At 34.5% G+C, this 19,171-nt stretch overlaps 1 protein-coding gene and 1 pseudogene across 1 annotated transcript in view; both read left to right on the top strand.

The window, feature by feature from the left end:
- NELL2 (neural EGFL like 2) overlaps positions 1–19,171 on the top strand; it is a 178,502-nt gene that overhangs the window by 41,662 nt on the left and 117,669 nt on the right. The window contains exons 4-9 of the mRNA XM_069094241.1: positions 10,916–11,089; positions 11,177–11,273; positions 13,563–13,635; positions 13,802–13,884; positions 14,324–14,452; positions 15,697–15,799. Of these exons, the coding sequence (XP_068950342.1) occupies positions 10,916–11,089; positions 11,177–11,273; positions 13,563–13,635; positions 13,802–13,884; positions 14,324–14,452; positions 15,697–15,799 (659 nt within the window). The remainder of the gene's footprint in view (positions 1–10,915; positions 11,090–11,176; positions 11,274–13,562; positions 13,636–13,801; positions 13,885–14,323; positions 14,453–15,696; positions 15,800–19,171) is intronic.
- On the top strand, positions 5,219–6,114 carry LOC138165866 (voltage-dependent anion-selective channel protein 3 pseudogene; annotated as a pseudogene).

Here is a 19,171-nt window from a genome sequence, read left to right as displayed (position 1 = left end):
TTGATTTTAAAACTTTGAATTCTAGATTCATTGCCTTCCTCCCTTGTCACCCACCCTTACTGGGAAGATAAGCAGTTCAATATAGGCTGTACATGTGTAGCTAATGCAAAACAATAACATAGTAGATATATTGTAAAAGACTGACTATATTTCCCTCCCTCCTATCCCACCTCCCTCTTGTTCTAATCTCTACTTTGATCCTGTCCCTTTTCAAAAGTGGGTGTTTCCAACTGCCCCCTCTCATCCCATCCCCCTCTACTCTCCTGGAGGGTGAGATACCCTATTTAGTGTGCATTTCATTCCCTCCCTGAGCCAAATTCAATGAGAATAAGGTTGATCCATGCCCCTTTGCCTTCTGTTCTTTCCTCCATTGTAACCATTTTCCCTTGCCTCTTCTATATGAGATAGTTTACCCCATTCTGTCTCTCCCCACCTCCTCTCATTATATTCCTCTTTCACCTCTTAATTTCACCTTTTAAGTATCATCCCTCCCTGTTAAATTAGTCCTGTGCCCTCTATATATGTATACATATATGTAAACATATGTACACACATTCACATATGTATTCATATGCCCATATACCCTCATACATTGACACACACACACATATATATTTCTATTGCTTTCAACTATTTTCATACTGAGAAAAGTTTCATCAGTTAAAATTATTGTTTTTCCATGTAGAAATATTAATAGTTCAGCTTTGATAAGTTCCTTATGATTTCTTTTCCCTGTTTACCTTCTCATGCTTCTCTTGCTTCTTGTATTTGAATGTCAAATTTACTATTCAACACTGTTTTTTTCATCAAGAATGCTTGAAAGTCCTCTCTTCCACTGAATGACCGTATTTTCCCCTGAAACATATACTCAGTTTTGCTGGGTAGGTGATTCTTGATTTTAATCCCAGCTCCTTTGCCCGCCATAATATCATATTCCAAGACCTTTGATCCCTCAGTGTAGAAGCTGCCAGATCCTGGGTTATTGTATTTCCACAATATCCAAATTTTTCTTCCTGGCTGCTTGTAATATTCTCTCCTTAATCTGGGAATTCTGGAACCTGGCTATAATATTCCTAGGAGTTTTCTTTTTTGGGATCTTTTTTCAGGAGGTGATTGGTGGATTCTTTTTTTTTTTTTTTAAGCAATTGGGATTAAGTAATTTGCTCAAGGTTACATGGCCAATTATTTCTGGGTGTGGTGCTAAGTATCTGAGCCCAGATTTGATCCCAAGGTCATCCCGACACTGGAGCCAGTGCTCTTACTCGCTGTGCTACCTGGCCGCCCCTCGGTGGATTCTTTCAACCTCTATTTTGCCCTCTGGTTCTAAAACATCAGGGCAGTTTTCCTTGATAACTTCCCGGAGGATGATTTCTAGGTTCTTACTTTGATCATGGCTTTCAGGCAATCCAATCATTTTTAAATTATCTCTCTTGGATCTATTTTCCAGGTCAATGGTTTTTCCCATGAGATATTTCACATTGCCTTCTCTTCTTTCATTTGTTTGGATCGGTTTAACAGCATCTTGATTTCTCATGAAGTCATTAGCTTCCATTTGCTCCAATCTAATTCTGAAGCAATGATTCTCCTCAGTGAGCTTTTGAGATTCTTTTTCCATCTGGCAAATTTGGCTTTTTAAGGCATTCTTCTCCTCATTGCCTTTTTGAGCCTCTTTTGCCATTTGAATTAGTCTATTTTTTTAAGGTATGATTTTCCTCAGTCAGGCTATTGACTCATTTCATAATTTTCTTGCATTGTTCTCATTTCTATTCCCAATTTTTCCTCCACTTCTCTTATCTTCTTCTTAAGGTTCTCTATGGCCTGTAACCAGCTTATATTTTCATTTGAAGCTTTTGGTGCAGGAGTCCTCATTTCACTGTCTTCTTCCTGTTCCATATTTTCATCCTTTTTTGTCCCCCAAATAAGAGTCTAATGTTGGATTATTCTGTTTGCTTTGTTTCCTTTGACTGGTCATGTCGCCCCTCAGTCACTTGACCCCTAGGCTTTTTGCCACAGTAGAACTCTGCCACCAGACTGGGGAGCTTTCATCCCAAATGCTGGAGTTTTCTCAGCTGCTGGAGGTATTAGTTGGATGCCCTCTTGGAAGCTTCCACACACTCTGGCAAACTGGTCACACACCCCAGGACCTCCACCCTAGACTGCAATCCAGATCCAAGCAGGTTAAAGCAAGAGCCATCACCCCTCAGACTGGTCGCTTGGTCCCCCTACATTCTGCAGGCCAGGAGCTGAAGCTGCCACGTCGGCGGCTGGCTGGCTGTGCTGCGCGTCTCCACAGCTTCTCGCCCCAGGGCAAAAGCCAACACACTCCCACTTACTGGGTCCCAAAGTCCATACTGCACTGACCTCTCACTTTGTCTTCCACATCTATGTGCTGATATTTCTGGATCGCTGCAGCTGCTGGTGATTTTGAGTCCCTCTGGCCAAGGGCTGGTCAGGCCCACCCTAGGGCTAAAACTTCCGGCTCACACGGGCCTGGGCTTGGCTCCCAGAGTGCTGTGCTGGCTGATTCCTGCAGGGCTTTCCTCAGCAGGAGGTTTAGGTTCTGTGTGTCATTTTTTGGATTCTGCAGCTCCAAAGTTTGTTTAGAATCCCCTTTTTACATTGATTGGGGAAGGTGGAAGCTGGAGCTCCTTGGAATTCCTGCTTCTACTCTGCCACTTTGACTCTACCCCCTCAGCAAAAATTATTAAGGTGGAAAATGGTCACTCAATGAAATAGAAGGATTTAAAGCTTTCATAAGGAGAAGACCAGAACTAAACCAAAAATTTGACCTCCAATACCCAAGAGAAGCCTAAAAAGAAAAAAGGAAAAAGAAAACAGAAGGAATTCGATAGAGCTAAACTGTTTATATCCCTACACAGGAAGATGATACTTATAATTCTTAAAAAATGTATCACTACTACATTTAGAAGGAACATACATAGACAGAGGGTGTGGGTATAAGAGAATGTGAGGGATGATATAAAAAATTAAGGGATGAGAAAGGGTAATGCATTGGGTACAGAAGGAAAGGAAAGATAGAATGGTGTAAATTATTTCACATGAAGAGGCATAAAAGACCTATTATAGTAAAGGGGAAGATGGGAGGGTGGGTGATAGGCATAGCTTGAAGTTTACTTTCATCAATATTGACTCAAAGAGGGCATAATATATACAATCAGCTGAGTATAGAAATCTATCTTACCCAGCAGGGAAGTAGGCAGAGATGAGATTAAGTAGAGACTGACAGAAGGGAGGGCAGATGAGGGGAGGTGGTAAACAGAAGCAAAACACTGGTGAGAAGGGAAAGGGTAAAAGAAAAGAGAAGATAAATAGGAGGAAAAATAAGATGGAGGGAAAAACACAGGTAGTAATCATAACTGTGAATGTGAACAGGATGAAGTTTCCTATAAAACAGAAGCAGATGGCAAAGTGGATCGAAAACAAGAATCATACAAAATGTTGTTTACCAGAAACACTCCTGAAGCAGAGAAACTCAGAGAGTAAAGGTAAGGGCATAGAACAGAATCTATTACGCTTTAGCTGAAGTTAAAAAAAAAGCAGGGATAGCAATCCTGACCTCAGACAAAGTAAGAGCAAAACTACAATTTAAAGAGAGGAGGCAAGAAACTACATTTTGCTTACTGTAGACAATGAAGCAGTATCAATACTAAGCATATATGAACCAAATGGCTCAGATTCTTAAAGAAGTTGGGTGATTTATAGGAAGAAATAGATAGCAAAACTATACTAGTTGTGTACCTCAACTGCCCACTCTCAGACCTAGATAAATCCAGCCAAAAAACTCAACAAGAAAGAAACTAAGGAGATAAATTGAATATTAGAAAAGTTGGATATGGTAGACCTTTGGAGAAAATTGAATGGGAACAGAAAGAAATATACCTTTTTCTCAGTAGCATATGACACCTACACAAAAATTGAACATGTAATAGGGAATAAAACCTCCAAACCAAATGTAGAAAGGCAAAATATTAAATTAAAATCAAATTTTCTTTTCAGATCATAAAGCAATAAAATACATTTTATTTTATTTTATTTTATTTTATTTTTTTAAGCAATAGGGGTTAAGTAACTTGCTTAAGGTTACACGGCCAGTTATTTCTGGGTGTGGTGCTGAGTATCCAAGCCCGGATTTGATCCAGGTCATCCCGACACTGGAGCCGGTGCTCTTACTTGCTGAGCCACCTGGCCGCCCCTAAACAATTGGGGTTAAGTAACTTGCTCAAGGTTACACGGCCAGGTGTTTCTGGGTGGGTGCCAAGTGTCTGAGCCTGGGATTCGATCTCCAGGTCTTCTCAACACTGGAGCCGGTGCTCTTACTCGCTGTGCTACCTGGCCACCCCAATAAAATACATTTTAAAAGACAGTGGAAAGATAGATTAAAAATTAATTAGAAACTGAAAAATCCTAAAGAATGAGTTGGGTGAAAGAACAAATCAGAGCAAAATAACTTAATGAAAGAGAATGACAACAATGAGACAACATACCAAAATCTAGGGGATGTAGCCAAAGCAGTTCTCAGGAAAAATTATTTCTCTAAATCCTTACATCAACAAAATGGAAAAAGAACAGATCAATAAATTGGGTGTGAAACTAAAAATCTGGAAAAAACACAAATTAAAATTCCCCAATTGATTACCAAATTGGAAACCCTGAAAAATCAAAGGCAAGATGAATAAAATGGAAAGTTAAAAAAAAAAAACTATTGAGCTAATAAATAAAACTAGGAGGGAGATGGTTTTTATTAAAAAAAACAATAAGATACAAACCATTGGTTAATTTGATTTTAAAAAAGAAAGAAAACCATATATCCAGTATCAAAAATGAAAAGGATGAAATTACCACCAGTAAAGAAAACATTAAAACTGTCATTAGGAAATATTTTGCCCAATTATGTGCCAATAAGTCTGACAATCTGAGTGAAATTGATGAATAGTTATTGAAATATAAATTACCTAGATTAACAGATTAACATAAAATGCCCAAATAACCCCATTTTTTAAAAAAGAAATTAAACAAGTCATTAATGCACTCTCTAGGAAAAAATCCCCAGGATCAAATGGGTTCATAAATGAATTCTACCAAACATTTAAAGAACAATTAATTCAAGTACTATATAAAGTATTTGGGAAAACATGTGAAGAGGAGATGACCTTCAGCTTTGTCCTGGAGGAGAGAGTGGCTCCTCAGTTAAGAAGAAATGTGTGACACACCAACTTATCTAGGAAAGGCTGTCAAAGATGTCTTCAACAAAGTGTATAGGTTTGGTATGGTTAAAAACAATCTTAGAGCCAAGTCTTGCAGTGGAATGGAATTTTCTACACCTGGTCATACATACACTGACATAAGTAAAGCTTTGGGTAATTTGGAAATGACATATAAAAGCTGTGACTATGAGCTTAACTTAAATAAAAAATGGAACACAGACAGTCCCCTGAGAAAAGAAATCAGCATGGAGGATAAATTGACTGAAAGTTTGAAAGTGACTCTTGATACAATATTTGTACCAAACACAAGAAAGAAGAACAGGAAATTAAAAGTTTCCTGTAAGCTGGACTGTTTCAGTCTTGGTGGAAATGCTGACATTGATTTCTTTGGACCATCTATGGCTGGATTGTATTGGTTTATGAAGGATGACTTGCTGGCTGTCACATGAGTTTTGACATGGTAAGATCCAAACTATCTCAGAATGACTTTGCCTTGGGTTATGAAGCTGTTGACTTCCAGCTGCACACACATGTGAATGATGGCACTGAATTTGGAGGGTCGAGCTACTAAAAGGTTAATGAGGAGATTGAAATATCAATAAATTTTACTAGAAGTAAGAACTCCTGTATTGGCATTGCTGCTAAGTACAAGCTGGATTAAAAAAAAAACTTCTCTATCTAATAATGTAGATAATACCAGCCTTATTGGTCTTGGTTATACTCAGACATGCCAGGCATATTTAAATGCTTTCAGCTTTAATTGATGGAAAAAAAACTTCAATGCAGTAGGTCACAAGGTTGGGTTCAGATTTAAATTGGAAGCTTAATATAATTTTTAAATAAAGTAATAGATCTATCCCTGGAAATGAAGAGAAATGAACCCACTCTGTTTTGGTCTTGATATTCTTCTGTGAAATTTCCGCAATGTGAACTTTTTTTCTTCCAAAGAATTGTTGTAGTGCTACCACACTGAAGTCTAGAGGTTTTTAAGTCTATTATAAGGGGGAGATACTTGAAGGCATGCATGTAAATTGTAATGTTTGTGCCACATTTCAGTTCAGTTTCTCAGTGTTATTTTAAATTTCTTTAATGACAGCATAGTGTCATGTTATAAAAGAAACGACTTGATATCCTCCAGTTTGTATACCATGTTTTCATGACCTTTTGTCAAATTAGTCTCTATGATATAGTGAAAGCTTTGGTTTTGCATCAGAGTAAAATAAATTCATCACATTTGTAACATAAAAAAAGAAAAAATAGGTGAGAAAAAAAATCTTACAAAACTCCTTTTTTTTTTTGCTTTTTGGAAGACAATTGGGGTTCCCAAGGTCACACAGTTAGTTTTTGTGTTAAGTGTCTGAGGCTGGATTTGAACTCAGGTACTCCTGACTCAAGGGCCAGTGCTCTATTCACTGTACCACCTAGCTGCCCCTCAACACAAAAATTCTTTTATGACACAAATATGGTGCTGACACCTAAACTAGGAAGAGCTAAAACAGAAAAAAGAAAGTTATAGGTCAATTTCCCTAATGAATTATAATAGTAATGGAATTTAAAGATCCCCCTGTATTGGCTTGGTTTTTTAATTGATTGTGTTAAAACCCAGAGCTTGTGAATCCCACTTGTGGGATGGATTTGTTGAGATGAAAAGAGAAGGCTGAACTGGGAGGAGCTGGTGATGTGAATTTAGAGAGACACAAGCAAAGAGAAAGGCTGAAGAATTTTTTGGAAGCAGCATGGCAGCATAATGGAGGCAGAGAGAGACAGAGAGGATTGCTGAGGGCCAGTTCAAATTGCCCTGGACTTTTGAGAGCTGCCATCCAGAGCTGCCAAGGACTGAGGAGACATGGCTGTTATGCTTGTACTTTGTCTGTTTTGATGTTGTTTTGCCAGATTCATCCACTGGTGAATGACAGTCCTGTTGTTGCAGAGGTTCTGGAATCTTGCTGTTGGTTCAGAGTTCCTGAGACTGTTCTGCAGACAGAGAGTGAATTCTGTCCACTGGTGAAGGACAGTGCTGTTGTTGCAGAAGTTCTGGAACCTTGCTGTTGGTTCAGAAGCCCTGAAGAAGGATTACATTGTTGTATGTTTACAGAAATCCTGGAAGAGGGCTTTGCTGAAGTTTTCAGGGGTCCTAGGACTGTTCTGCAGACAGAGAATGAATTAATGAAGTCACTAGCAATGTATCTTGTGGCCTTGCTAAACTTTGTCTCCCCAGGAACAAAGATTGCTGAGAACTTGCCTTGGGTCAAGATGGAGAAAATACCTCTCTTTGGGTATTAAATGCTGTGCTTAAGCTTGTTGTAACTCTAGGGTAGATGGCCTATTAGTTGTAATCCAAGGGGGGGGGAACTTTTGACTTTTTTTGTGCTCTGTGATTGAACAAATGAATGTACTTTACTTATGATTGGAAACTAATCTCCATTTGAGAAGAGGTGCTTTGTGATTGACTAAATGAATGTACTGCCTAGGGGTGGAGAAATATTTAGAAGAGGCACTTCGTGATTGATTAAATGAATGTAATGTTCAGGGGTGGAGGAGTACTTGATGGAATTACACTTGGTAAATGCTATATTTTGAATTATGTTATATTTTGATTTTCTCTGTTCTTAATTTGTCACTGAATAAAATGGAGGGCAGCTATGCTAGTATTTTGAACCTTGGGAAGTTGCCTTTGCTTGGCATTACATGAATATCAATGCAAAATTTTGAAGAAAATATTAGCAATGGGATTACAGCAATTTATTACAAGGATTATACACTTTGAACAGTTGGGATTTAATGCAGGGTTGGGTCAATATTAGGAAAAATATCAACACAATTGACCATATCAATAACAAAACCAACAAAATCATATGATTATCTCAATAGCTACTGAAAAAGCTTTTGACAAAATACAGCACCCATTCCTATTAAAAGCACTGGAAAGCATAGGAATAAAGGGAATGTTCCTTAAAATAATAAGCAATATCTATCTAAAACCCTCAGCAAGAATTATCTATAATGGGGGTAGGCAAGAAACCTTCCCAGGAAGATCAAGGTGAAGTAAGGACACCCATTATCATCACTACTATTCAGTATAGTACTGGGAGTGTTAGCTAAAGCAATGAGAATAAAAAGAAATTGAAGGGAATTAAAACAGGCAATGAAAAAACCATATTATCACTTTCTGAAGATGATATAATGGTATACTTAGAGAACCCTAGAACATCAACTAAAAAGTAAAATTGACAACTTTAGCAAAGTTGCAGGTATGAGATAAACCTAGATAAATCATCAGCATTTCTTTCCATAACCAACAAAATCTAGCCGCAAGAAATAAAAAAAGAATTACATTTAAAATTTAACATTTTAATAATAAAAAAATACTACTTGCCAAAACAAACCCAGGAACTATATGAACACAATTATGAAATACTTTTCCCACAAATAAAGTAAGATTTAAACAATAGGAAAAATATCAATTGCTCATGACTTGGACAAGCCAGTATAATAAAAATGACAGTTCTGCCTAACCCGATTTAATTATTCAGCACTACGCCAATCAAACTACCAAAAAAGTATTTGATATAGCTAGAATAAATAACAACAAAATTTATCTGGAAGAACAAAAGGTCAAGAATGTCAAGGGAATTGATAAAAAAAATACAAAGGAACATGGCCTAGTGATACCAGATCTCAAACTATATTATAAAGCAATAATCATCAAGACGATCTGGTACTGACTAAGAAACAGAGTGGTGGATCATTGGAATAGATTAAGTACACAAGACACAATAATCAATTACCATAGCAACCTATTGTTTGATAAACCCAAAGAACACAGTTTTTGGGATAAGAGCTCATTTTTAACAAAAGTACTTGGGAAAACTGTAAAACAATAGGGCACAAACTAGTTATAACCCAACATCTCACAGTATATACCAAGTTAAGGCCAAAATGGGTATATGTTTTATTTAGAAAGGGTGATACAATAAGCAAATTAGAAGATCAAAGAATAGTCTACATGTCAGTTCTATGAGAAGAGGAAGAATTCATGATCAAACAAGAGAGAGCATTATGAAATGTAAAATAGATAATTTTTAGTACATTAAATTTAAAACTTTGTACAAAGAAAACCAATGCAGCCAAGATTAGAAGGAAAGCAGAAAATGGGAAACAATCTTTATATGAAGTGTCTCTGATAAAACCTAATTTCTCAAATATATAAAGAACAGAGTCAGACTTATAAGAATACAAGCCATTTCCCAATTGATAATCAAAGGATATGAACAGGCAGTTCAGATGAAGAATTCAAAGCTATCTATAGGCATATGAAGCAGTGCTCTAAATCACTCTTGAATTAGAGAAATACAAATTGAAACAACTCTGAGGCACTCCCCCCCCCCATTAGAATGGTTAATATGACCAAAAAAAAGGCAAATGATAAATTTTGGAGAGGATGTGGGGCAACTGGGACACTAATGCACTATTGGTGGAGTTGTGAATTGATCCAATCATTTTTGAAAACAATTTGGAGATATGTCCAAAAGGCAACCAAACTGTGCATATCCTTTGATGCAGCAATACCACTACTAGATCTGTGTTCCAAAGAGATCATTAAAAAGGGAAAAAGATATATGTATACAAAAATATTCTTAGCAGTCCTTTTCATGGTGGCAAAATATTGAAAACTGAGGGGATGCCCATCAATTGTGCAATAAGAAATGATGGACAGGCAGACTTCAGAAAAACTTTGAAAGACCTGTACTGACTAATGCAGAGCAAAATGAGCAGAACCAGGAAAACATTGTATATAGCATCAGCAACATTCTGTAATGATCAACTATGAATGAATGACTCAGCTCTTCTCAGTAACACAGTGATCCAAGACAAGTATAAAGGAAAATGCTATTCACAACCAAATAAAGAACTGATGGACTCTGAATGCAGATTGAAGTACATTTTTTTCACTTACTTTTTTCTTTTTTGTGGTTTTATTTTTCTCTTTTTTCTTTCTTTCACAACTGTAACTAGTATTAAAATATGTTTTACATGATAGCATAAGTATAGCCTATATCAAATTTCCTACATTTTCAGAAGAGAGGAGGAGACAGAGTGGGAGTGAAAAATTTGGAACTCAAAATCTTGTAAAAATGAATCTAAAAATTGTTAATTGGGAAGAAAAATAAAATACTATGAAAAAACAAAATCATGATGGCATGGACTGCCTCTCTTTTTTCATTATCTCAGTATTCTCTCAGATGTGGGACCATATCTCTAAATGGTCTCATAACTAAAACTAAACTGAAAATACCTTTTGACATAGCAGTATAATAGAGATTAAATAATCTCTGAGTGATGTTTCTAATTGTTTTTTTTTTCAGTTGTTATTTTACCTACTTACTTAATGTTTGCTGAATTGAATTGAACCTAAATACTTTTTTGCTGCCAGCTAGACCTATTTCTTTTCTTCTGTCAAGACTGGAAATAGAGAAGGACTGGAGGTTTCTCATGCCCACATAATAGCCCTTAAATAATTTTATTATAATTATTAAGTTAAGGGTTAGCTTCAGCATTTTCTTTTCCAGGTTATGAAATCCCAATGATTTTCACCAAAAATAAATTATTCTCTTTCCATTGATTATTATATTAAATATTTCTATTGTGATAAGGATATTTTATAATGTAATTCTTTATTTATGCTACAGATACCTGGAACTGGAAAGCAGTGGTCATCGAAATGAAATCAGGTTGCATTACCATTCAGGCAGTAAGCAAACTCAAACAGAAGTGTTTCCTTACATTTTGGCTGATGATAAGTGGCACAAGCTCTCCTTAGCCATTAGTGCCTCACATTTGATTTTACACGTGGATTGTAATAAGTAAGTGAAAATTGATTCTATAGAGTAATTGGAACATTCTAGAGTAAAAACAAAAATGTTTAATTTTCCCCTTTTTATTTTATATAGAATTTATGAAAGAGTAGTGGAAAAACCATCCCTGGATTTCCCTTTAGGCACAGCATTTTGGCTAGGACAAAGGAATAATGCACATGGTTACTTTAAGGTAAGATCTCACAAAAGAAAAAAGTTAAGTAAGTGTTTATGTGAATTCTTTCTCTATTAGAATGCATGTACTTCTAAGAGGAGTGGATTTTCATTCATTATTTATCAATTTACTCTCTCCTTTTTCCAGAAGGGGAGGGCAAATTCCTTTTTAAAAATCATTTTAAAAATTGTATTTAACAGGTAAATTATTTTTTCCATTGATGTGTTTAATGATTATCATTAATTGGACACTTATAAGATAACCAAGGAGTGAGATGCAGGTAATATGATATTCAACATGGCAAAAATGTTATTTGAGTATTTTGATTTCTTCATAATCAGCCTCCCCTTCATCTTCCATATTAGCTTTGAGGCTTCTTTTATGGTGATGTTAATAACAAGGCTTTTCATCACTCATTATTCTTTTTCTTCTTGAAACTCAAAATGTTACATAAGAACATATTTCTGTACAAATCCCCCAAGACATGAAAATAGTCATATTTTTTTTTAGTCACTATTTAAAGCCATGAAATTTTAGAGCTGTCAGGAACTGACTAAATTGAAATCTTCTAATCCACCAAAATTTTAAAACCATGGACCAGAGAGGGTAAGTGACTTGTTTAAATTTACTCAAATACTTGTAATAAAACAATATTGAATATTTTGTGCCATATTAATAAGAATCATAGGCATAGTGAATGTTTTAAAAGAAAAACTAATCACAAATAGAAACTTAGACTTAAACTCAAGCACTGGGAAGAAAAACAATAACAACAAATTTCACTTCTATAATTTAGTCTATAAAAATCCATAATTATAAAGACTTTTTATCATGGCAATTAAATAACATTTGGGGAATTAGACATGCATACATATTTATGTATGCATATACATAATACATATATATTTTCCCAATATTTCAATGATAAAACCATAAACATTGACAATATTTGCTTGATATACCTTGGTGTTGTTACTATAATTGATCTGCTGTTCTGAAATGTTTTGACCATGAATTTTATTATATGCTATTAAATTTTGCATATTTCTTTATTGTGGATGATATAAATTTTACTTAGTATATATAGTCTACAAGGCATAGTGTTCACAATCTCAAAACATGTTAGACATTGAACTTGAAAAGAACTCAACAAAAATGGAAGTATCTATTGAAGGGAAGCTGTATGTTTTAAGTTTCAATAGGGTTGACAACCTAAATGTTCAAGGAGCTGAAAATTCTAACAGTAAAAAGAAATCAATAATAATACTGTGTCCATGAACCAAGAAATTGAGAAGCAGTGCATCTGACAATTGATTTTCATTCTCTTTGTGAATCGAGATATCAATTTTTTTAAAGTAAGTTAGTAAGAAATAACTGAATTGCTGAATCAAAGGGAAAAAAATGGATTGTATCAAATGAGATAATTTTCAACTACTTTAGCCTTTACTTTTAGAAGTCCAGTAAGTAAATATATTTGCTTTGATGACTAATGATTATTATAAATTTTGCCTGTAAGTTTGTGATGAAATAATCTGGGTGAAACATTGAGCTTCATGCTAGACAACCTAGTCTCCTGAAGTCTTGACAGAATATCTCATTGCAGCTGGGTAATAGACCTCCTGTGCTTTTGGAATGGAGAAATACTGGGAAATAAAAACTAAAAGAAAGAGCAAAATAAAAAGTAAAATACCTAAACAAATATAGTATTTATCATTCAATTTTCCCTTTTATATCTCTATCTCAAATATATCATTTTATATCCCCAAAATAATATTTTTTCTGCACAAGGAGACAATATTATTACATGTGAAATTATAAATCTCTATTTTACACAACTTATCTTTAACATTTATGTGTGTATACAATATATCCTTATTTTTTTCTGATTTTTACCTCTTTTAGAAATTTTTATATGCTTCAGAGTCTTTCAGATCAGAAAACACTTTCTGATTGCTTTTTCATAAGTCATATTCAAGTTTTACTGCAATAATGAACTAAAACTAACATTTCCAAATATACAGCTATTGCCACTTAATTACAACATTACATTTCATTGTAACGCTTTAAAATTGATAAGAGTATAGGTGTTTCTTATGCTTGATCTTTTTTTCTTTATACATGGCTGATTATAGAAATGATGTATTCAGAAAAATTATTTTCTAGGTAGTTTTTTTCTCAGTACACTATGAAGAAATTCTATGAAGAAACTTGATGTATATAAGTTGACAGATAAAATCAAACATATATATATATTTGTATATGTATACATATATACACAAGAATATATTGCATTTTTTTCATACACAGGGAATAATGCAAGATGTGCAGTTACTTGTCATGCCCCAGGGATTTATTACTCAGTGTCCAGATCTTAATCGCAGTAAGTCTATTAACTCTTGAACTCTGTAATGAAAGGTATGCTTCTTGTTTAATTTTGTCCTGCAAATCACCTTTAAAACTGTTCCCACATATTAGGTGTCAGTACAGACACCCAGATTGAATCCCTCATAAACAGAATTTTATAAATATAGTGTTTGTAATTCCAGCATGTCCAACTTGTAATGACTTCCATGGGCTTGTGCAGAAAATAATGGAGCTGCAAGATATTTTGGCTAAAACATCAGCTAAGGTAACACTTTTTCAGAAATAAAGATTGGGATTTAGAAAATCCTTGGGGATAACTTGAGTTTCATTCATAACCTCTGGTATTCTGACAAAGAGTTTTCTTTAGAAGGAGATAGATTCTAAATGCTTACTCAAAGAAAAATTCATAAAAATTCAGATCCTAGCCATCTGATAAAAAAATGATTCAGTAAAACTCGAATTAAGCAGATTACTTAGTTACATACTGCTTCTGAAATAGAATTCAAAATACTGCATTTTAGGATTTTCCTTAAAAAGAGTTTCTCTGAAGAATACTCAGTCTAGAATTTTAAACTGAAAAGGGTGCTCAGTATACCTGCTATTATTTGCTATAACTCTAAAAACAAAGGTTTTTCTTGGAAAGAATTGCTTTAGACTTTTCAATAGCAGTAATGATGAGCACTCAAACCACTTTTGTGCTATAGCTATCCCATGCTGAACAGCGGATGAATAAATTGGATCATTGCTATTGTGAAAAAACCTGCACCATGAAAGGTATTACCTACCAAGAATCTGAAACCTGGACAGATGGCTGTAAGAACTGCACATGCCTGGTATGGCTATTTATCCATATAACCTTTATACTTTCTTTTAAAATTTATGAAGTCAATGTAATTGGAAAAATTTTAGAATACATTTCCTTAAGAATGCTGCACTGCCATATCAAATCAAATGTACATTGTATCATTTTTTAAAAATCACTTTCTATGTTATAAAAACAACTATCACTTATAAAATGTTACTCAAAGTTTTGGTCAATATTTATTGTCATTTTTAATAAATTTGTTACGTACTTCCCAAAATGATACTGTCCTTAGGCCTTTCCAAATAGGCCGTTTCATGCTTTTATTAATCTTCTCTAATTACACTAAATGATAATGAATGTCATTATCCTAGTTGTTTAATGACTTGTCTCAGAAAGAAAGGACTATATGTAACAGTAGTTCTTATGACTAAACAAATCTATTTTTATTACAAATCATAAAAGTACATAAAATCTCTATTATTTACTATATAATCTTTCTTGCTAACATACTTGTATATTTGTATACAGTATGTCTTTGTATACAAATATAAATGCATGTATATTATGTGCAAATATATACATATATACACATTCATTGTTGTTCAGTCATTTCAATCATGTCCAACTCTTTGTGACCCCACTTGGGGTTTTCTTGGCAAAGATACTAGAGTGGTTTGCCATTTCCTTTTCCAGCTCGTTTTACAGATGAGGAAACTGAGAAAAATAGGGTTAAATGACTTGTCCAGCATCACACAGAAATGAAGTGACTGAGGCCTGGTTTGAATTCAGATCTGCCCACCTCCTGGCCTGGCTCTCAAACCATTGTGCCACCTAGCTGTTCTGTATATGTACATATATGTGTTTTGTAGAAATACATGTTTATATATTAACATAGGATACATGTTTGTACACATACACATATTACAGAGAAAGAGATTAGATATCTCTTTATGATGTTCTACTTGTCTCTCATGTGCATATGTTATATAAATCTCTCAAATATATATATATGCAAACATGTATATATATATATTAAAGTGAAAGACATTAGATATATGTATATGAGAGAAAGAGAGAAGTATTTATATCTATAAAACCTATTCAGGGAGGTAATTACCAAAATTTTATGCTGTTCAGGAGGAAGCAGAGAATAATTATATTTATAATTTAATTTAATATAAACTAAGTAATATTTAAGGAATAGATTACACATACTTGAAGATTGGGAAACTAGAATTTTGTCCAACATTATTTGTGTTATTTTCTTCTTAGAATGGAACCATCCAGTGTGAAGCACTGGCCTGTTCATTTCCTGATTGTCCATCTAAGTCTGCCCTTGCTTATGTGGATGGCAAATGCTGTAAGGAATGCAAATGTGAGCATGATCTTTTACTAAGTACCTTTTTCTGTCAAAAATAAGAGTTTGAAATTAGAAATGTTCACACATTATTATCTAAATCTGGAGAAACTTCACAACTTCCCCAAAGGATGGAAATAAGAATACTACCTTCTGTACTCTGGGCTCTCAGCCCTGTTAACTCCAGTTTTAAATTTTCTTGTCCCCTTCTGACAAAATTAGAGGAAATATGGTTTGTATGAATCATTTTTCTGAAGTTAAAGTTTAAAAGATGTCTTACACAGGACTAGAAGTAATTTAATTTCTTTTGTCATTTAAATTACCAAATAGTTAAAGGAGAATACACTTTATTATCTCGAAAAATGGAGTAAAACCATGATTCTGATGATTCTAAATAGCAGATATTTCACTGATCCACTAATATGGGATAATGAGAGATAAGATGGTTTAGGAAATGTCAGAGTGGATTGGATCCATGGCCTTTACCCAGCAAAAGGACCAGTAAATTTCTTCACCTGTAACTGTCATAGTAGTCAGCTCTACTTTTGGTATTATGTTAGTGAACTATCTCAGGATAACCCTAAAAATAGATTAACTCATATGATTAATTAGGAGATGATTGGATAATATTTCTGTTTTGAGGATCATATAATTAGGTCACAGAACCATGGATTCTATCCCCAAACTGGAAGTACAGATACCATTTAGTCAATCTTCCTCATTTTAAAAATGAGAAAGCTGAGTAAATAAGTACTTTTACACTAATTTACTTTTGTTAGAACTAAACGCTTTTGTGCTATGATGCATTATATTTGTTAGGGCTAAGTACTTAAAGGATATAATATAACTTCTCTGATCTCTTTAAAAAGTATAATTAATTTCAATTTAATTTAAGTAAAAAAACTTTTATGTGTCGCTAGTTTGCTAAACATTCTATTAGTTTCTGTGTGAGATACAAAGTTCCTGCCATGAATGTAAGAACTCCAGGCCTAATCTCCAGGCCTGTGGAGTGTCACCAAATTCACTGTGTCACCAAACTGCCCTATATGTATATATTTATACTCACATATGTATGTATTTACATACAATACATATTTGTATATATATATACATATATTAGAAAGAGATTGGATATCTCTTTATAATATTCTGCTCATCTCTTTCATACGTATTTTACATAGATATTTTTCTCTTAAATATATACATGCATATATTATAAATATGTAGGCATGTATATATTAGAGAGAAAGAAATTATATGTGTATATAAGCATATATATATATAAGAGATATGTGTGTGTGTGTGTGTGTGTGTGTGTGTGTGTGTAGATACAGATATAGATATATAGAGAGAGACCTTTCCAGGGAGACAATTACCAAAATTTTTATACTATTCAGAAATACAAGATAATAGTTATACTTATGATTTAATATTATTTAATATTAACATTTACTATTGTCTAATATTAAATAGATATATTTATGATTTAATTCAATGTGTACTGAATAATTTAGTATTTAAGGATTAGACTAAACATACTTGAAGACTGGAAAACTAATATAATTGGGAAACTTATATAAAAGGGAAATATGCTACAGAGATATGTAACGCTAATGCGATACCTATAGCAGCTGCTATGAATATGCATACGTATACGCAAAATATAATAAACTCTCTTGCCCAAAGGCAAAACCAAAATATTTATTTGGGACATCACTATTGGGATACCAGGAGGTGAGATTTAGCAAGGTACTCATCACTAATCCAGAGAGCACCAACATCTTAAGCATTCTTTCTGTCAGGCCTCCCCACAAACAAGTTCCCTTAGGCAAGTTCCTCTCTCCACTCTCTGCTCTGCCTCTCCTACTCTGTTTCAGTCTCACTCTCTGCTCAATTGGGCAAATTCCTTCCACACTCTGGGCTCCATGTGATTCAGGATCCATGTGACTCAGGCTGTATCACAGCTGTGAGCTGGGCCAGAGTTCAAAGCAGGCCACATACGCCTATTAATGGGTGGGAAAGATTTTCCTATTCCATTAGCATTACAAGACATAACCATAGTTGATGTCAAGGAAGAATTAGGTTCAAATAGTACCTCTGATACATATTTGTGTGACCCTGAGCAAGTCACTTAATCTGTAAGGGCCACAAGGTAACTCTCAAATCTGTTCATTATAACTATATTTGTACTACTCAGTTGACAAAAGTAGTCATTCAGTAAAGAAGCATTTATTAATCACTTACTATATGCCAAGCAATATATTAAGCATAGAGGATATAAAGGAAAGCAAAGACAAATCCTGTCTTCAAATAATTCGCTCTGTGGGGGCAATTAGGTGGCACCATGAATAGAGCACTAGCCCTGTAGTCACGAGGACCTGAGTCCAAATCCAGCCTCAGACACGTAACACTTACTAGCCATGTGGCCTTGGGAAAGTCACTTAACCCCAATTGCCTTGCTTTCCCCCCCTCCAAAAAGCAAAAAAAAATTAACTTTGTAATGGGGTATAAAGCATGTAAATAATAGTATAAAGTACAAAAATATCAATGTATCTATATACATATATGTGTGTATATACATACATAGATACACACATACATACATACATATACCACACACATACAAAATAAGAGGGTATTCTCTGAAGAGAAAGCAATAGCATATGGAGGAAACCATAGAAGTTAGGGTATGCCTGTAAATATTTAAAAATTAACTTTCAAAAATTGAAATACTTTTCAGTTTAATCTAAATCATTTACATTTCTCCATCACTTTCTTAAAGTTCAGACTAATAGCAAAACAATAAATCAAGTCTTGGTTTATAGTATTTGCTGGTTTCTGAGGTGTAAATACATGCTCTTATGGAAAATTCATCAGTTGGCATTCATGAACCCGTATGGACTGGTTTCAGTACACCCTTGGGTGGAAGTGAGGAAGAATATTGTCATAGGGGTGAGTCAATGGAAAGGCACAGAAATGGGAAATGGAACATTGTATTTTTTTTTTGCTTTTTGGAGGGGGGAAGGCAGGGTGATTGGGGTTAAGTGACTTGCCCAAGGTCACATGGCTAGAAAATGTTAAGTGCCTGAGTCTGGATTTGAACTCAGGTCCTCCTGACTCCAGGGCTAGTGCTCTATTCACTGTGCCACCTAGCCACCCCAGAACATTGTATTTGAGTAACAGCCAGTAGGATGGTTGTAGTTAGATTGTAGAATGAATTTGCATTTAGGAAGATATAAAAAGACTGGAAAGATAGTAAGGGACCAAGTTTAAAAAAAAACACTTTAAATGCTAAATAAAGGACTTTATATTTGGTGTTGGAGGCAATAGGGAACTGTTGGCGTTTATTAAGTGGATGGTGACATACATGGACCTATACTTTGGAAAAAT

Source organism: Petaurus breviceps, unplaced genomic scaffold, assembly GCF_028583685.1.
Source record: "Petaurus breviceps papuanus isolate PSGF00001 unplaced genomic scaffold, PetGlider_PUasm1.0 216, whole genome shotgun sequence".
In the NCBI taxonomy this organism is placed as follows: Eukaryota; Metazoa; Chordata; class Mammalia; order Diprotodontia; family Petauridae; genus Petaurus; species Petaurus breviceps.
Note: the sequence above shows the minus strand (reverse complement) of the source record. Positions and strands in the feature narration are given on the sequence as shown.